A 16,131-nucleotide genomic window follows, 5' to 3' on the forward strand; every position below is an offset into this window, starting at 1 on the left:
ATAGCTCAGCAAATATACCTGTAGGAAATAGAACGCCACTTGTTTTCATTTCAACATCCTAGCACAAACAGAAAGGGAGATAATCACCATTTGGGCGATTTCAACGTTGAAATCGCCCAAATTTAAATTTTGGCCTATAACTCATAAACAAAAGAAGATAAAGGAATGTAGTTGATGGCATTATTAGTTGCTCGAAAAAAGAAGCACGTTCATTTTCTTTTATCTCATTGGGATTAAAAGTTGTAGTTCAGGTATCACCAATTTTGCCCACCCTGTACTTTGCAATATCGGTATTCCGTATACCCCACAACTTCTGTCAGTTTTATCGCGGGAATCCCTGTTTATTTACCTTGGAAATTTTTTAATTTTATCAATATTAATATCAAAAATTGTGTCTACAGGAACCTGCCCCTAGCCATAGCCATATCTTGCACCTTAGTGACGGTTGTTTACGTCCTGACCAATGTAGCTTTTTATACAACCCTTTCTCCTGAAGAAGTACTTGAATCAGAAGCTGTGGCAGTATCTTTCGCTAATAAGCTTTTTGGACCATTAGCTTGGACTATTCCTGTCTTCGTAGCACTCAGTACATTTGGAGCAGTGAATGGTATTCTTCTTACATCCTCCAGACTGTTTTATGCTGGAGCTTGCCAAGGACAAATGCCCGAATTACTTACTATGATACAAGCTAAGACTTTGACGCCAGCCCCCTCAGTGCTTGTTATGGTAAGAATTTTGATTTCTTTTCATTGAATATTTTTCACAATGTATTCGCTAGCCTTTCTCAGAGATCTTTCTGTATTTCAACTAAAGTCTGATTGAATACACAAAATTTTCCTTTAGAAACCAGGATTCCTTGGCTATTTCTAGCGAATACTTTACGAAACTTTAAAGTTTGGACCAAATAACTCACAATGGAAATACCCCAATAAATTATTGATACTCATCAGTTTTTTCCACACGTAGGTAGTGTTTTGCCGGATTTTCTTGAAGTTTTCTTCAGTTTAAAAAATTATTTGAGCATATTATAATATTATAACAGTGTCAGAAATGAGGAACTATGTTAATGTGATAACCTGAATTGAATCAATTGAAAGAAACTGGGCATTCTTTTTTTCCAGCATATTTACCAATCGTAAAATGTTCCGCCATGGTGATAGCAATCTAATTTTTCTAAAGTGAGATAGTCATAGCCAGTATTTGCTAATCGCGAAGTCGCGAGATATCCAGGTTGTGCAAATAAAATAAGAAGAATTTACTTCTGATCTCCATATTGGCGATACTTCAGCGGTGTTTAGACACCTTTTTAGTAAGGTGAATAACAATTTATCTTAGGAATCTATTCATCCAGAGCAATAAGTTCAATGGTCAAACATAGGGATAACACGAATAGAATATTCTTTTTCATAAAACATCAGCAAGGAAGACAAATAAATCATTAGAAGTCTATCAAGTTAGCCCAGAAACCATTGTACCATTTCCAAAAGAGAAGGCTAGCTAAGTGCTGCTGCTGTTATGAAAAACTAAAAATATTCAGTAATAGTGAAAAAATTGAATTTTGAATTTTTCAAGTGAACTCGTGTGCAGCCCGGAAAAGATCAGCGTTTTATCTTTTCTTCTTCTCGTACGTTAGGACTAACCTCTTTGTTTCTTAAAATGCTCCTCATTCTTGGGTCCAGCTTTCGTGCCAGCGCTTTAGTGGTCTTCCTGAGGGTGTTGCGGTGTTGAGTCTTTGCGTTTTTGCTATTCAGAATTCACTTCAGATCTCCATATTGTCGATACTTCTGCGGTGTCTAATAAGGTGAATCACAATTTATCTAATGAGTATATCCATCCAGAGCAATGAGTTCAACGATCAAACATGGGGATTACGCGAATAGAATATTCTTCGCATGTCAGCAAGTAAGACAAATAACACATTGAAGGTCTATCAATTTAGCCCAATTGCACCATTTCGAGAAGAAAAGGCTAGCTAAGTGCTGGTGCTGATATGAAAAATGAAAAATATTCAATAATAGTGGAAAAATAGTAAATTGAATTTTTCAAGCCAACTTATGTGTAGCCCGAAAAATATCATCATTTCATATTTTCTTCTTCGTACGTTAGGACTAAGATCTTTGTTTCTTACACATATTGGGTCCAGCTCCCGAGCCAGCGCTTTAGTGGTATTCCTGCGGTGTTGTGTCTTTCCGTTTTTGCTATTCAAATGGGACTGGGCAGTCGGTAATAAGGCATTCCCACATGATATCTTCACACTCTTCGTCTTATATATATTTGTATTTATATATAATTTGTAAAGAAATTACTGGAAAAAATTCAAATCAGAATAGTATTATACATGAAAATCCACCAAAATTTGTCAATGAATTTAATCAGTACCTTGTTGATGTTGCACAAAGTTTGACAAATACTCAGAAAAATAGGACCTTTGAATGCCTAATTCCAGAATGTGGTAAGTCCTTATTTCTCAAACCAGTCGGTTCAACTGAATTGGTTGAATTGTCTAACCATTTGAAGAATAAGTATTGTTGTGGTTACGATGGTATACCCTTGAAATTGGTGAAGAATTCTGTCAAGATAATATCAGATGTGCTTTGTTATATAATTAATAATTCCATGAGGTACTCTATTTATCCTGATCAGTTGAAATTTGCATTGATAAAACCATTGTTCAAGAAAGGGGATCCACTCGACTTAAGTAACTATAGACCAATTAGTTTGTTACCCGCATTCTCCAAGATTTTTGAATTAGTTATGATCACTAGGCTATCAAGTTTCATGAATGAAAGTACTTTATTCTCAAAATTTCAACATGGATATCTAAAGGGCAGATCTACCAATACTGCTATTTTTCAATTTGTGAATGCAGTTTTACATTGTTTGGAGAATAAGAATTTTGCATTGGGGCTTTTTCTTGATTTAAGCAGAGCTTTCGATTGTGTTGACCGTGAGCTTCTTCTTCAGAAGCTGGATAAGTGTGGAATAAGGGAAAAAGCAAATAATTGGATCAGATCCTTTTTGTCCTGTAGGAAGCAGCAAGTTGTTTTCAAAGGCTTGAGTGATGATGTAAAATCAGTTATTCGAAATGTTGAATTTGGAGTTGGTCAGGGTACTATAGCTGGTCCTATTTTATTTTTAGTTTATATTAACGATCTACCACAGGCAATGGATGAGTGCTTAAATGTAAATTATGTTGATGACACGAATATTTTAATTGAGGGGGGTGATTTGAATCAGATTGTTTGCAGAACAAGAGATGCATTCTTCAAGCTGCAGGATTGGTTTGATATGAATAAATTGGTAATAAATGAGACCAAAACCAATCTGGTAATCTTCCATACTAGACAGGCTAAGAATGCTTCCCTTGATAGCATTACTCTGGATGACAACAGTGTTCCACTTTCATCAGAAACCAAATTTCTGGGTGTTCATATTGATGAATTCCTCAATTGGGAAACTCATATAGATAAGGTCTGTCTGAAGTTGTCCAGTATTGGCTATGGAATAAAGGTTCTGTCCAATCACTTGGATGAGAATATTGTGAAAATAATCATGCTTATTTCGAATCAGTTTTGAGGTATGGAATTATTTTCTGGGGTCGTAATGTAAAAATTAACTCAATATTTGTTATTCAGAAAAGAACTTTCAGATGTATGTACAGATTATATTTTAGAGAATCTTGTAGAGGAAAGTTTCGTCAAAAGAATTTATTTACCATTTATGGTTTATATTTTTATGAGTGCTCAGTTTTTGTTTCCAATAATAAGGATATTTTTGAATTCAATAGGGAACGTAATTATAATACAAGAAATCTAGATCTTCTTTTTCTACAACACAGATTACCTATGACAGAGACGGGTCCATACTATATGTGTATTAAACTGTTCAATAAACTGCCTGACAACGTTAAGAGATGTAATCATGTAGGAACTTTCAAGAACTTGATAAGAAAAATGCTGGTTTGATTGGAACCATATAATTTAGATGAATATTTTAATTCCATTATTCTGCATTTGTAGAAATTAGACTTTTTTGACGTCATTTCATTTCTTATATTAACATCTTTGTAAGATTTGAAATAAAAAAGATTTATCTATCTATCTATCTATCTATCTATTCTGGCCCATCTTATCACTTCTGTAGTGAGCTGTGGGCAGCTATCTGATCTCTTCATTTCCTTTATGGTCGAGTAATGTATAGCCTTTTATACGAAGGGATACTGACTCGTACGAATATCTCAACAGTAGATTTTTGAGGTCGAAAGAAACACTTCTTTTTTACACCATTTCTTCCGATCCGGCCCTGATAAAAAGATATGGCTATTTTATGTTTTCATAAATGGCTATGAGAAATGAGCAGAGAAAAGAGAGTTAAACCTGAAATACTTGGCATCGAAAAAACAGGAGGATAAAATGTTGTTTAAGGAAGCTCAAGTAAGAGTTAGAAGAAAGATCACTCAAAAGAAGAACGAATCCTGGGAAAGAAAATGTTCAACAATAAACTCATATTTAGGAGGAAGGAAAAGCACAGAAAGCTGGAAAGTATTAAGGTCACTACGTCAAAACAAAAAGACAGATTTAATACCCCCTATTTCGTTACAAAATTGGAATTCATATTTCAGCAAACTGTTGCAGGAAGAGAGAGATCAATTCAGAGAACCAGCATGAAAATGAAATGTCGTTTTCGGCCTCACCCATCAGAATACAGGTTAAAGAAGTAACGGATGCATGCCAACGCCTAAAAAACAGAAAAGCTCCGGGTCAACTCCGCAACATACCATGTGAATTAATAAAGTACGGAACGAAAAAATTATTTGAACATCTAGCCAAGCTTTTCCAGACATGCATTAACACCGGTAAGATCCCAGAAGAGTGGAAAGAATCGTATCTTACTCCTAAACATAAAAAGGGCAGTAAAGAAACATGTGAAAACTACAGAGGCATCGCAGTTACAAGCTCGATAAGCAGACTTTATGGAAAAATACTTAAATCTAGAATAGAACAAGAGTTTGCTGATCAGGAAGCTGAAGAACAAGCTGGATTTCGGGCCGGACGGTCAACGATAGATCATCTATTTAGTCTGACTCAAATACTAGTGAAATTGTCAGTTGTGAATAAGGAAGTCCATCTATTGTTTGTAGATTTGAAGAAAGCGTACGACAGTGTTCCGCTTATCAAACTCTGGGAAGCATTGGAAACAACAAACGTGAATATGATGATAATCAAAGCCGTTAAAGAACTATACATCAACTCCTATATCAGAATAAAAATAGGAAATAAGCTCTCCAGCGGCTTCTCCACAAATAAAGGATTAAAGCAGGGATGTTGTCTGTCCCCCACGCTTTTCAAAATCTTCTTGGAGAAAACTCTAGGTACTGCGATGGAAACGAAAATGCAGCAATATGGGTATACCGCTCAACAACACCACTATCTACACCTTGAACTTCGCCGATGACCAAGTGGTCATGGCTCAAGATCTCGATGATCTGGAATATATGACCAGGAAACTGATTGAAGAATATAGGCATAGGGGACTGGAAGTGAATATTGCTAAAACAGAGTACATGTGCGTGGGAGGCCCCCAACAAAATATTATTCTAGAGGATGGTCAAGTTATTGAAGGCTGTGAGGGGTAAAAATACCTGGGAACAAAGATATCCAGTAGCGGGACCCTAGAAGAAGCTATAAAGGAGAGAAACAACCAGGGAAGAAAAGCAATATCTATGCTCAACAGCGTTTTATGGGACAATAAAATATCGAAAACAAATAAACATCGAATATACAACGCCATAGTGAAAAGCATAGTGTCCTATGGGAGCGAAGTGTGGCCGCTGAAGGAAAAAAATATACGAACCCTGGATGCAACAGAAATGGACTTCTGGAGACGTGCGGAGGGCAGATCCCGGATAGAACGAATAACTAATGATAGAATACGAGAAATAATGGGTGTCCACCGCAAAATAACTGATGACATAAGAACCAAACAGCTGAAATGGTACGGTCATGTTCAAAGAATGGCAGATGAGAGACTCCCTAAACAGGTTCTGGATTGGAAGCCACCTGGAAGACGTAAAAGAGGAAGGCCCCGTAAATCCTGGAGAGAAGGGATAGACAAGGACATAAGAATGCTTGGGCTTGAGGAGGATCTCTGGAGAGATAGAGACCGTTAGAGACTGGGAATCGGAGGACGTCGGAGAACGTTTTGAAACCGATTTATATATATATATATATATTTTTTTTTTCTTCTTTCTTTTTTTCACTGTTTAGCGGGTCGGTGCGTGAGACAACCGAGCTGACTTTTCAGCCAAAATTGTTTTCAGGAGCTGGTCAAGAATCTCCTGACTATCCGCGTGGTGCCTAGTATCACCTCCCGTTGAGCTTGACTAATCAAGCTAGTGTCCAGGTGCAGCCTCTTTGTGTTCTCCAGCATGTGAGCCTCCACCAAGCCGTTCACCGATATAATGAGCGGCACTATCGACGTCTTTCTGAGGCCATAAATCTCCTTCAATTCGAAAGCTAGGTCGTGGTACTTACTCACCTTCTCCGTATAGGCCTTAGTGATATTGTCGTCAGCAGGGACCGTAACGTCCACTATCTGCACAGACTTCTCCCTTTTATCAAACAATACAATGTCGGGCCGATTGTGTGCTATAGACCTATCTGTGATTATGGCAGTGTCCCCGTAGAGCTTGTAGTTGTCATTCTCTAGCACATCTCGTGGATGGTAAGTATATATATATATATATATATATACATATATATATATATATATATATATATATATATATATATATATATATATATATATATATATATATATATATATATATAGGTAGCGTATTTCTGGGAGACGCAATAAGGTTGCTTTTTGAAAGGACGCAATAAAGTATATATATATATATATATATATATATATATATATATATATATATATATATATATATATATATATATATATATATATATATATATATATATATATATATATATATATATATATATATATATATATATATATATATATATATATATATATATATATATATATATATATATATATACTTTATTGCGTCCTTTCAAAAAGCAACCTTATTGCGTCTCCCAGAAATACGCTACCTAGGTGGAATCTGATCGAAGTATATTAATCTACGCAAAAAGTTACGTAGTTTGGTCGTTTCAGATCTCAGATATCTTTATTAATAAAGAAGTTGATATACGCACATTATTGCGTCCTTTCATGGTCCTACCATTAGTGCGTCCGGCGTATATTTTGTTTTCATATGTAGCACAATGCTGCGTCCGAATTTTATTCAATCTTTCACCATTAGCATGTTGTTGCGTCCAGCGTAGTTGCCACATATGTTTTAGAATCTGGTACAGTAGGGTTATTCGAACTCGATGACGTGATCGTATTATAACATTGGCTCCACCCCTATATTTATGATGGCTCTCATCCTTAGTTTGTGGACTGCTCACTTGGGGAATCGTGTTTCAGAATGTTTCAAACACTCTTTAAGTTTTTTTTTGTCAAGAAGAGCTGTGATGATTATGTAATAATTTTAAAAACGTTATATATTTCATTTTCGTTTTTTTTAATAACAAATGAATGTGAGAGAGTGGTGCTCTGGAGATAACTTAAATTAGGAATGCATTAACTGCAGAGTTGTTAGTTTATCCTACGTTTATCCTATGAACAATTTGGCAGTCTGGAGAGTCAACTACTCTCTCAGGGTAGTTAAATGGACGGCGAATGAAATTCTCGAGTTCGATAGAAGAGTTTGAATATGAATCGTAGCCTGCATCCTAGCTCTTCGATATACAAGGAATCTCTTTGCTTATAGAAGGACGAAACCATTGAGCATATCCTCAGTGACTGCCCAGCGGCAGACAAGGTTCGCTCAGGCTGGTTCAAGGCGATCTCATGAACTACTCCTCCTCTGTTATCACCTCTTCCCTTTGGAAGATGGCACTGGAGGTAGAAGTTTAGCTCTTTGATCTTGTTTGTGTGCCACAATAGACCGCTTTGGTCGCGGTACTCGCGGTAGCAGGTCTGGGGGATTCGACAGATGCGCTGAACAAACTGTAACTGTAACTCTTCGATACAAAGGATATACTTTCCTCGAATGCAGGAAGACAGGGGTTTCAAAGTTTGCAATACCAAAATTATACACAAAAGTTGGAAATGGAATAAGATTATTGAGAGGTCAAGACCCACTCAAGGGAATAGTCGCTCATCATAAAATCAAAGTCAAAGAGCTGGAGTGCTTCGGAGGAGCTAATATCCGACATATGAATCGATCTTAAGCTAGTAGGAAAATCTATCACGCCAGCAAAACAAAAGATATTAGAGAGCCTGATTAGACAAGCAAAACTGAAGTTTTCATTCGAATATCATATGAGTAAGCATATACTTTATATATTTCAAGAGATTGAAAGACCATGACTTGCTGTAAAAATCATCTTCTGCTTTTCTGGAGTCGGCTGAGCTGATGTCGGAAACGGGAGGATTTGTATTAGGTAGTATAAGAAGAATATAATGCAAGTGGTCACCTCAACATCTTGCAGGGCTAGCCGTGATCGACGAAAACTCTTATGCACATCTTGTCCGCTTGCAGAATTCATACTTTATCAGGGTATATAGAGAGACACAATGCGAATTCCTTACTTCCATCTGAGAAAAGTTTATGGCATAGACAAATAACCAAAGCTCTCATTTGTACCTCCAAAGACCAAAGCAGTTTTTGAGAATGATAAAGCTCGCATACATTGCAATTAAGCTTTTTCAACAACTTGGCATATGCACTGAAGCGTGTATATACACGCAAGGGCTCGATAAAGTTCTGCCAGAAAAAGAGCTCAAAGAATTTCTTGTGTCGTATTCCCTTCGCTGCTAAAAATAATGTGGTAGTGAACGAAGAACAGAAAAGTGAAAAATACAAAGGATCAATGTTCGAACAGGGGGCTTCATACCCAGGGCACAAGGTTTGAATGGTAATTCTGATTGAAGAATTTTTAGATCTGAAAACTAATAACGTAACTGAATTGGAGATTATTCTGGCCTGCAGAACTCTGGCAGAATGAAGGACTATCTCAAGAACGTGGGGACAACACCTGGTCTGTCACTAGGGCAAGAAAAGGGGTTCTGGACGTGACAATAGTCAACGCAGCTTCCAGAAGAAGTGTTAAAGCTTGGGAAATGGTGACCAAACCATCAATCTCTGACCATAGGATAATCGAATATAAAATAACAGAAGAGGAACTGATCCACCATTAAGATCCATCTGAAGCAAAACTTACAACAGTTCGAAACTAATTGGCCAAACCTCTCGGACTACGATCTGGAACAAAAAGTCGATTAGGGAATTTTGGAGGCCTTCCACTCCAGTTATCCACTCCCGGAAGTTTGAACGAGTGAGGATGCATCTAATTAATCCTATTCGTGCATGGACTCATGCCGACGATTTTGAAATCTTTGGTGATCTAGGCTCTATTGAAGACTGCGTTTCCTGCAGCATGCTTTGTGGACTAATTCTTGATTTGGTGTGGCAGAAATCACCTACCATTGAGCATTTTTGAGTGCAATGTCACCACGTACACCAGGAAAAAGAACTATTTATCGTATAGTTAAAGTCTTGATGGCAGCGTCCTGAGCAAAAAAAAACGGAGATAAAAGATCTTGGCGTTGTTTTGATCAAAGTTTTACATTTGTTCCTCATGTTAATCATTTACTTGGTACGAGGCCAAGAATGTATGAATTCATCGTGCGTAATAGCAGATATTTTCTGATCCGGAAACCTTGATTTTGCTGTTCAATACATTTGTGACGAGCAAACTGGAGTTTGGATGCATTGCTTGGAACCCAATATACGATTGCCATACACATCACAATGACATATATTCCGAGAGCTGGCGACGAAAATTGGCAAAAGATTTGTAATGGATCATAATTAAATATGAGTTAGTTTTGATGGTGTATATGAAACAGCACCCACGCTAAAAGGTCAGGTAGTGGAACATCTGACGGCGACGCCCTTTGATTTATATAAAATTACAATATCCGTACTTTGGGGTGACTGCTGACTGCCTCTCTTCTATTGATTTGTGGTCTGAATATTTTATTCACAAATAATATATGATATTTGAGCAGTAAATGCAGTTTCAGCCAATACAATTCTTCTGAAACAACATCATCAAGGCAGCAACTTATGTGATGTACTGACACACCGCGTTTCACTAAAATGAGATCTGACCACTTTTTCAAGTTTTCTGTTCTATTAACTAGTGACAATTTTCAATCATTACAAAATACTTGTAGAGTGTGTTGTAATTTCATATACCTACATCAAAGTACGTCGCCGCTAGATGTTCCACTATCTGACCTTGAGAGTGGGTGCTGACTTATGTACATATCATATTAAATTATACGCCAGTACAAAACTTTTGCCGAATTTCGTTGCCAGCTCTCGGACTAATGGAGGCTGTTCAGAGAAGTTTTTTCGAGTAAGATCATGCTGTTTTGTTGAATAAATTCGGTGCAGTTAAGCTTGATGTCAGGAAGGGCTTTGTTTGTTTGAGGTTCCTTCCTGGACGCTTGAATGGCACATCTACTCGCTAGAGTAGGATTTCATGTAGGACGCCCAAGTTCTAGACCCGTACGCTTGTTCAACCTTACTACGCCCAGAACAAATATATTGTTTCAGTCATCTGTGTACAATATGACTTGTTTAAATTCAATCAGATCTCGCATCTCTGTGATATACACTTTGACAAACAGTCCTTATTAATTAATATATTACAGGTTCACTACATATATACAAAAGTTTACATAATTTGTAGAACTTTTTAATTTTTGTGGTGAAGTCACTTCTAATCCCACAGCACTCAGAATACAAAAGGTCATAGCAAAAGGAGTAATCAACCCCACAATATCGCTCAATAAGCAAGACAGATAATTCACCGAAGGAGAACAGGAACGATCTTTCAGTTTTTCCAAAACAACCTTCACAGGTAGTAAACCCATAACTAGAATCGATACAGAAATATAGACCAAGAAGAAGGAAGATTGGGATATTTAAAAGACGATGTTTGAAGTGGGCAATGAACACCTTCAATCTATATAGATCACCAGAAGTGTAAAGAAAAATCCTAGAAGAGATTCGTCTTCATCTTCTGAAGATAACCAGAAGCTGCCTAGAATGAGTCATATACACAGAAAATGGAGAAGGACAAAAGTTCCCTTCACACCAAAATGGGGACCCACAATCTTCAAGAACAATTAATTCAACATCGTTTCTATTGAAGACGATGAAGAAAGTAGTAGATAACAACATAAGAACATAGAATCTGGAGAATACACCAATTCACAAAGGCCAGATGGCCTACAGGACGACTGATCAACAAAAACTGCTGTGTATGACCGTAGTGACTCTATAGCTAGATTCCTGGTCCCTCGGGAACTAAAGGAAATGGAGAGGCAAATACACTTGTTTCTAGCAACAAGGGAAGTTGACGTTTATTCATCCAGTGGAATAAAAAAATTTTAATTCACAAGTGAAATGAGATGACATAAGCATAAGCGGATAAAGCAATACCTTTCATGTCAATTTATAAATCCGATAATTCTCTGGGAAGTGTTATCGTTTGATTTCCAATTGAAGTGGAATAAAATTCACGTGAGTTATAATTTTTTTTCATTCGAAAAAATAATAATGACAATATCAGTTAAAAGAACACCATAAGGGCACTTCAATCGGACCTGCTATTGCTCTAGAGACAGAATCCAATTCTTCACCTAACAGACTTTCGGGATGACCTTGGAGCCTAGGAAGCTAATTCATTTCAGTTGTGCAAATACAACTTGGTTTACTTGTATACACAGTTGCCAGATTTCGGACGCAACATTATGCGTCGTGTGAAAGATGTATATTGACTGTATATCAGTTTTCATCATTTGAAGCGCCCTCGAAGCGGAATTTGCGTGAACTAAAAATATACTTTAGGTTTCATGAGACGCACTTTACTGCGTCTGGAGATATGTTTTTCAACATGGAATAACTCTCTTATCAAAAGATGAATGAAATCTATAATTGTTCCAAAGATAGCTCTCGACGTCCTTCACGATTTGCGACCACCCCTGTCGTTGAATCCCTCGAAATACCAGAGAAAACTTTGAAAAACAATGCTGCGTCCGGTATACGGACGCAGTATTATTCAGGACGCAATATTGTATGGCCCAAAGACAATGTATGGACGCAACATAGTATGCTGGATAAATATATATATATATATATATATATATATATATATATATATATATATATATATATATATTAGACTGATTCAAAAAAATCGACTTTCTTTTTTTTCGGGAAACACACCCCTTATTATCTTCAGGGCACTGAAAAAATGACGTCTGTGAAAATATTAGTCAAAAATCTTATTATTTAGAGGTCGCTCATCGAGGATTTCTATTTTCCCTACTAATAGCAGGGGAAAAAAATTTATTTCTAGTTAAAAAATTCCAGTTCGCAAACCAATAGACGGATTCCATTGAGCGATATATTTTTATGTAGGGAGTTAGGTGCTCTACAAAAACTGTCTCATATAATTTTTCCACAAAACGGCTTTTCGAAAAGTTATTAGAGCTTGAAATTAAATTATTGTCGAAGTAGCTCTTTTTACTCGGATATCGGGGAGAAATTATTGGAATTTACTTTGAAAATCAGGAAATCGTTCTCGAAAGTTACAATTGATATGATTTTATTTAGATTTAAATCATTTATGACATCCCCAAATTGTCAACCTCAACAATTGTTAGGGAGTTAGTGTTTCATACTCTTCAGAATCAAATTATTTAGCATCTCTTTTTTCTCATTCACTTGGGTCAGAAAGAATGATTGGTTTTATGCCCTCTTTCAGATTAGTGTTTGATCCTGAACTCGGTACTTGTCTTCAGTTTCATCCATAATACAATTTTGTGTATTCATTATTTTTGCAAACCCAAAATGGCCGCATTCACAAAATTCTCGCTATATGATTTCATTGGAGAAGACATTATGTAGTGAAAGTAACATATAGATGATATAATCTTTCTATTGTTAATTATTGGTTTAATTGAAGAATGCAATAACTACTAAAAGAAGAATGAAGAATAAACAGTTACAGTTTCTTTTACAATTGATAAACGAACATCGTCATCGTTTTCCGGATTGCAACAAAAAAAATTGAAATTATCTATTTAGAACATATTATGTATTATAGATGTTGAATATACCAACACCAATATTATTTTTCACAACCGAATAAATGCTTCCTATATGCGACTTATTTCTAATATCATTAAACCTACCAATCCCACAAATATCGAGACATTTGTTGAAAAATTGATAGTTCACTACCTATTTTGTGACAGCGGCTATTTTGGATTTATAAAAATAATGAATACACAAAATTGTATTATGACTGAAACTGAAGACAAGTACTGGGTTTAAGAACAAACACTAATCTGAAAGAGGGCACAAAACCAATCATTCTTTCTGACCCAAGTGAATGAGAAATGATAGATGCTGAATAATTTGATTCTGAAGAGTATAAATTTCTAACTCTCTAACAATTGTTGAGGTTGACTATTTTAGGATGTCATAAATTATTTGAATCTACATAGAATCATATCAATTGTATCTTTCCAGAACTATATTCTGATTTTCAAAGTAAATTCCAATAATTTCTCCCCAATATCCGAGTAAAAACAGCTACTTCGACAAAAATTTCATTTCAAGCTCTAATAACTTTTCGAAAAGCCGTTTTATGGAAAAATTATATGAGACAGTTTTTGTAGAGCACCTAACTCCCTACATAAAAATATATCGCTCAATGAAATCCGTCCATTGGTTTGCGAACTGGAATTTTTTAACTAGAAATGCATTTTTTTTCCCTGCTATTAGTAGGGAAAATAGAAATCCTCGATGAGCGACCTCTAAATAATAAGATTTTTGACTTATATTTTCACAGACGTCATCTTTTAGTGCCCTGAAGGTAATAAGGGGTGTGTTTCTCGAAAAAAAAGAAAGTCGATTTTTTTGAATCAGTCTAATATATATATATATATATATATATATATATATATATATATATATATATATATATATATATATATATATATATATATATATATATATATATATATATATATATATATATATATATATATATATATATATATATTATATATATAAATATTTATTATTATTATATATATAAATATATATATATATATATATGAACCCGTAGTTCGTTGTTACCTCCGTTAAGTTCATTGGGCGACCTGACCTCCGGGTGAAGGAGTTTTTTAATTGGAATAATTTTTGCTTATATATGTAGAGGGGAAGGTAAATAACAGGGGTACCTAAAGAGGGGAAAAGATTTTCATTGAAAAATTTTTCTTTGAACGAATCAGACCTTACTACCTCCGCATATATTTCTTATTAGTAGTGCGCTCTCACCTCCCGCAACGTTGCCAGATTTCAGGAGGACAGAAAGTAAGGCAGCTTGAATTCTACTCATATACAGAATACAGCTGCTCTTCCGATTCATTCACACATACTGAAACCTGTAAATAGTTCGAGAACGATACTGATATCAATAAACTTCATACGCTAATAATTGATTGATAAGGATTCGGAGTAAATGAATTTGGACAGAAATTATTATCTTTTCTTCATGAATATCAACAGTTTTGAATAAGTATGCTATGTCTACGATACTTCGTCCGATAGGGGAGTTTAATACCGTATAGGTCCTAAAATGAATGATACATGACAATGAAAGTTTTCGTTACATATAAGATTAATTCCAAAGGCAATTTTACCGAATTTGTTCTGGTATGAAATAGTTATCTAAATTTTGGGCATTATATTCACGACATGAGGAACTCCATTGAAATGTTTTTCCCGAATTAATCAACAAAGATATACGTTTTACTTTCAGCTTCTATACTTCATTCACTTTCATTTTAGCACAGGATTGGCCATGGAAATTGAATACCTTTCACTCTGTATGGTACGAAAATGTTGGGTTAAGACGCTTGTCAAAACATTTTTGAGTTTTAAATCAGTGCTACGTAGTCCGTTCTACGTGAGACTCTCAGTAATTATGTATTTCATCACAATGTCAAATCACTTCGGAAAATATTGCGTCGAAAATATGTAACGAACATAATTGACATTTATACAAACTGATTGAAAACATACCAAATCTATTTATTTACATGGAAAATAGAAGTAATCAGTAGCTTGAGGAGAGTTACTGTTGTTTATTTTCTTTGGCTGAAGACGTTACATCAGTTGTAGAATTCAAAAAAATCAACCCGAAGATGAAATGCATTTGATGCAGTGTTAGCATTGAATTGAATACTCATAGGTGGTAGGGAATGGGTATCTCTTGAAGAAATGAACGGATAATTACGAGAATGTTGAATTCCTCAACAAAAATCATCTTGCGTGAATGGTAGTCAAAATAATTAAAAGAAGTTTGAAGCAACAGGAGCTTCACCTTCAAACAAAACAACTGCCTAGTATTCATGTCTGTTTATTTTCAATACATTGATATAATAATAATAATTATACAGGGTGTGGCGTAATGAGTGGATAATATGGAGCCTGCGGGTAGAGTACTCTATGGCGGTTCAAATAAATATATTTTACGTTTGGCAAAAATGCCTTGGTTTTCGAGATATTGGGGATTTTCGATGAATCACCCCAAATAATAATAATAACTGGATATTGACATTTTTCATCATAGCGGTTCAAAAGAAACTCCTTGATTTAATGGCATTTCTTAATTGCTCGAGGAGTCTTTTGAAATTTTTCAGTACACAGGGTGTTTCACAAGAAAACGGACAAACGAAAACCGTGAATAGAGGGCATTGAGCTTAGTTCAAAAACACCTCATATGTGTGTCTTAGGCATTCCGTTTCCGATATAGAGAGGAGTTTATTCAAATTTCCCTAATTTGTGTTCGGCTATAACTCCAAATATTTTAGTTGGATTCGGCGAAAAATTCATTATCCGCTTAAACTTCTAAGTTTCAATAAAACAGAACACTAAAAGTTGACGAACACAGGACCGGACTCATT

At 35.5% G+C, this 16,131-nt stretch overlaps 1 protein-coding gene across 3 annotated transcripts in view; it reads left to right on the forward strand.

Annotated features, from left to right (window-relative positions):
• The window catches only part of LOC123314442 (large neutral amino acids transporter small subunit 1), a 439,580-nt gene that overhangs the window by 233,167 nt on the left and 190,282 nt on the right, over nucleotides 1–16,131 (forward strand). For all 3 annotated transcript variants that reach the window (XM_044899734.1, XM_044899735.1, XM_044899733.1), the window contains one exon: nucleotides 402–726. In XM_044899734.1, coding sequence (XP_044755669.1) covers nucleotides 402–726 — 325 coding nt within the window. The remainder of the gene's footprint in view (nucleotides 1–401; nucleotides 727–16,131) is intronic.

The sequence above is a fragment of the Coccinella septempunctata genome, chromosome 5 (assembly GCF_907165205.1).
Source record: "Coccinella septempunctata chromosome 5, icCocSept1.1, whole genome shotgun sequence".
Taxonomy (NCBI): Eukaryota; Metazoa; Arthropoda; class Insecta; order Coleoptera; family Coccinellidae; genus Coccinella; species Coccinella septempunctata.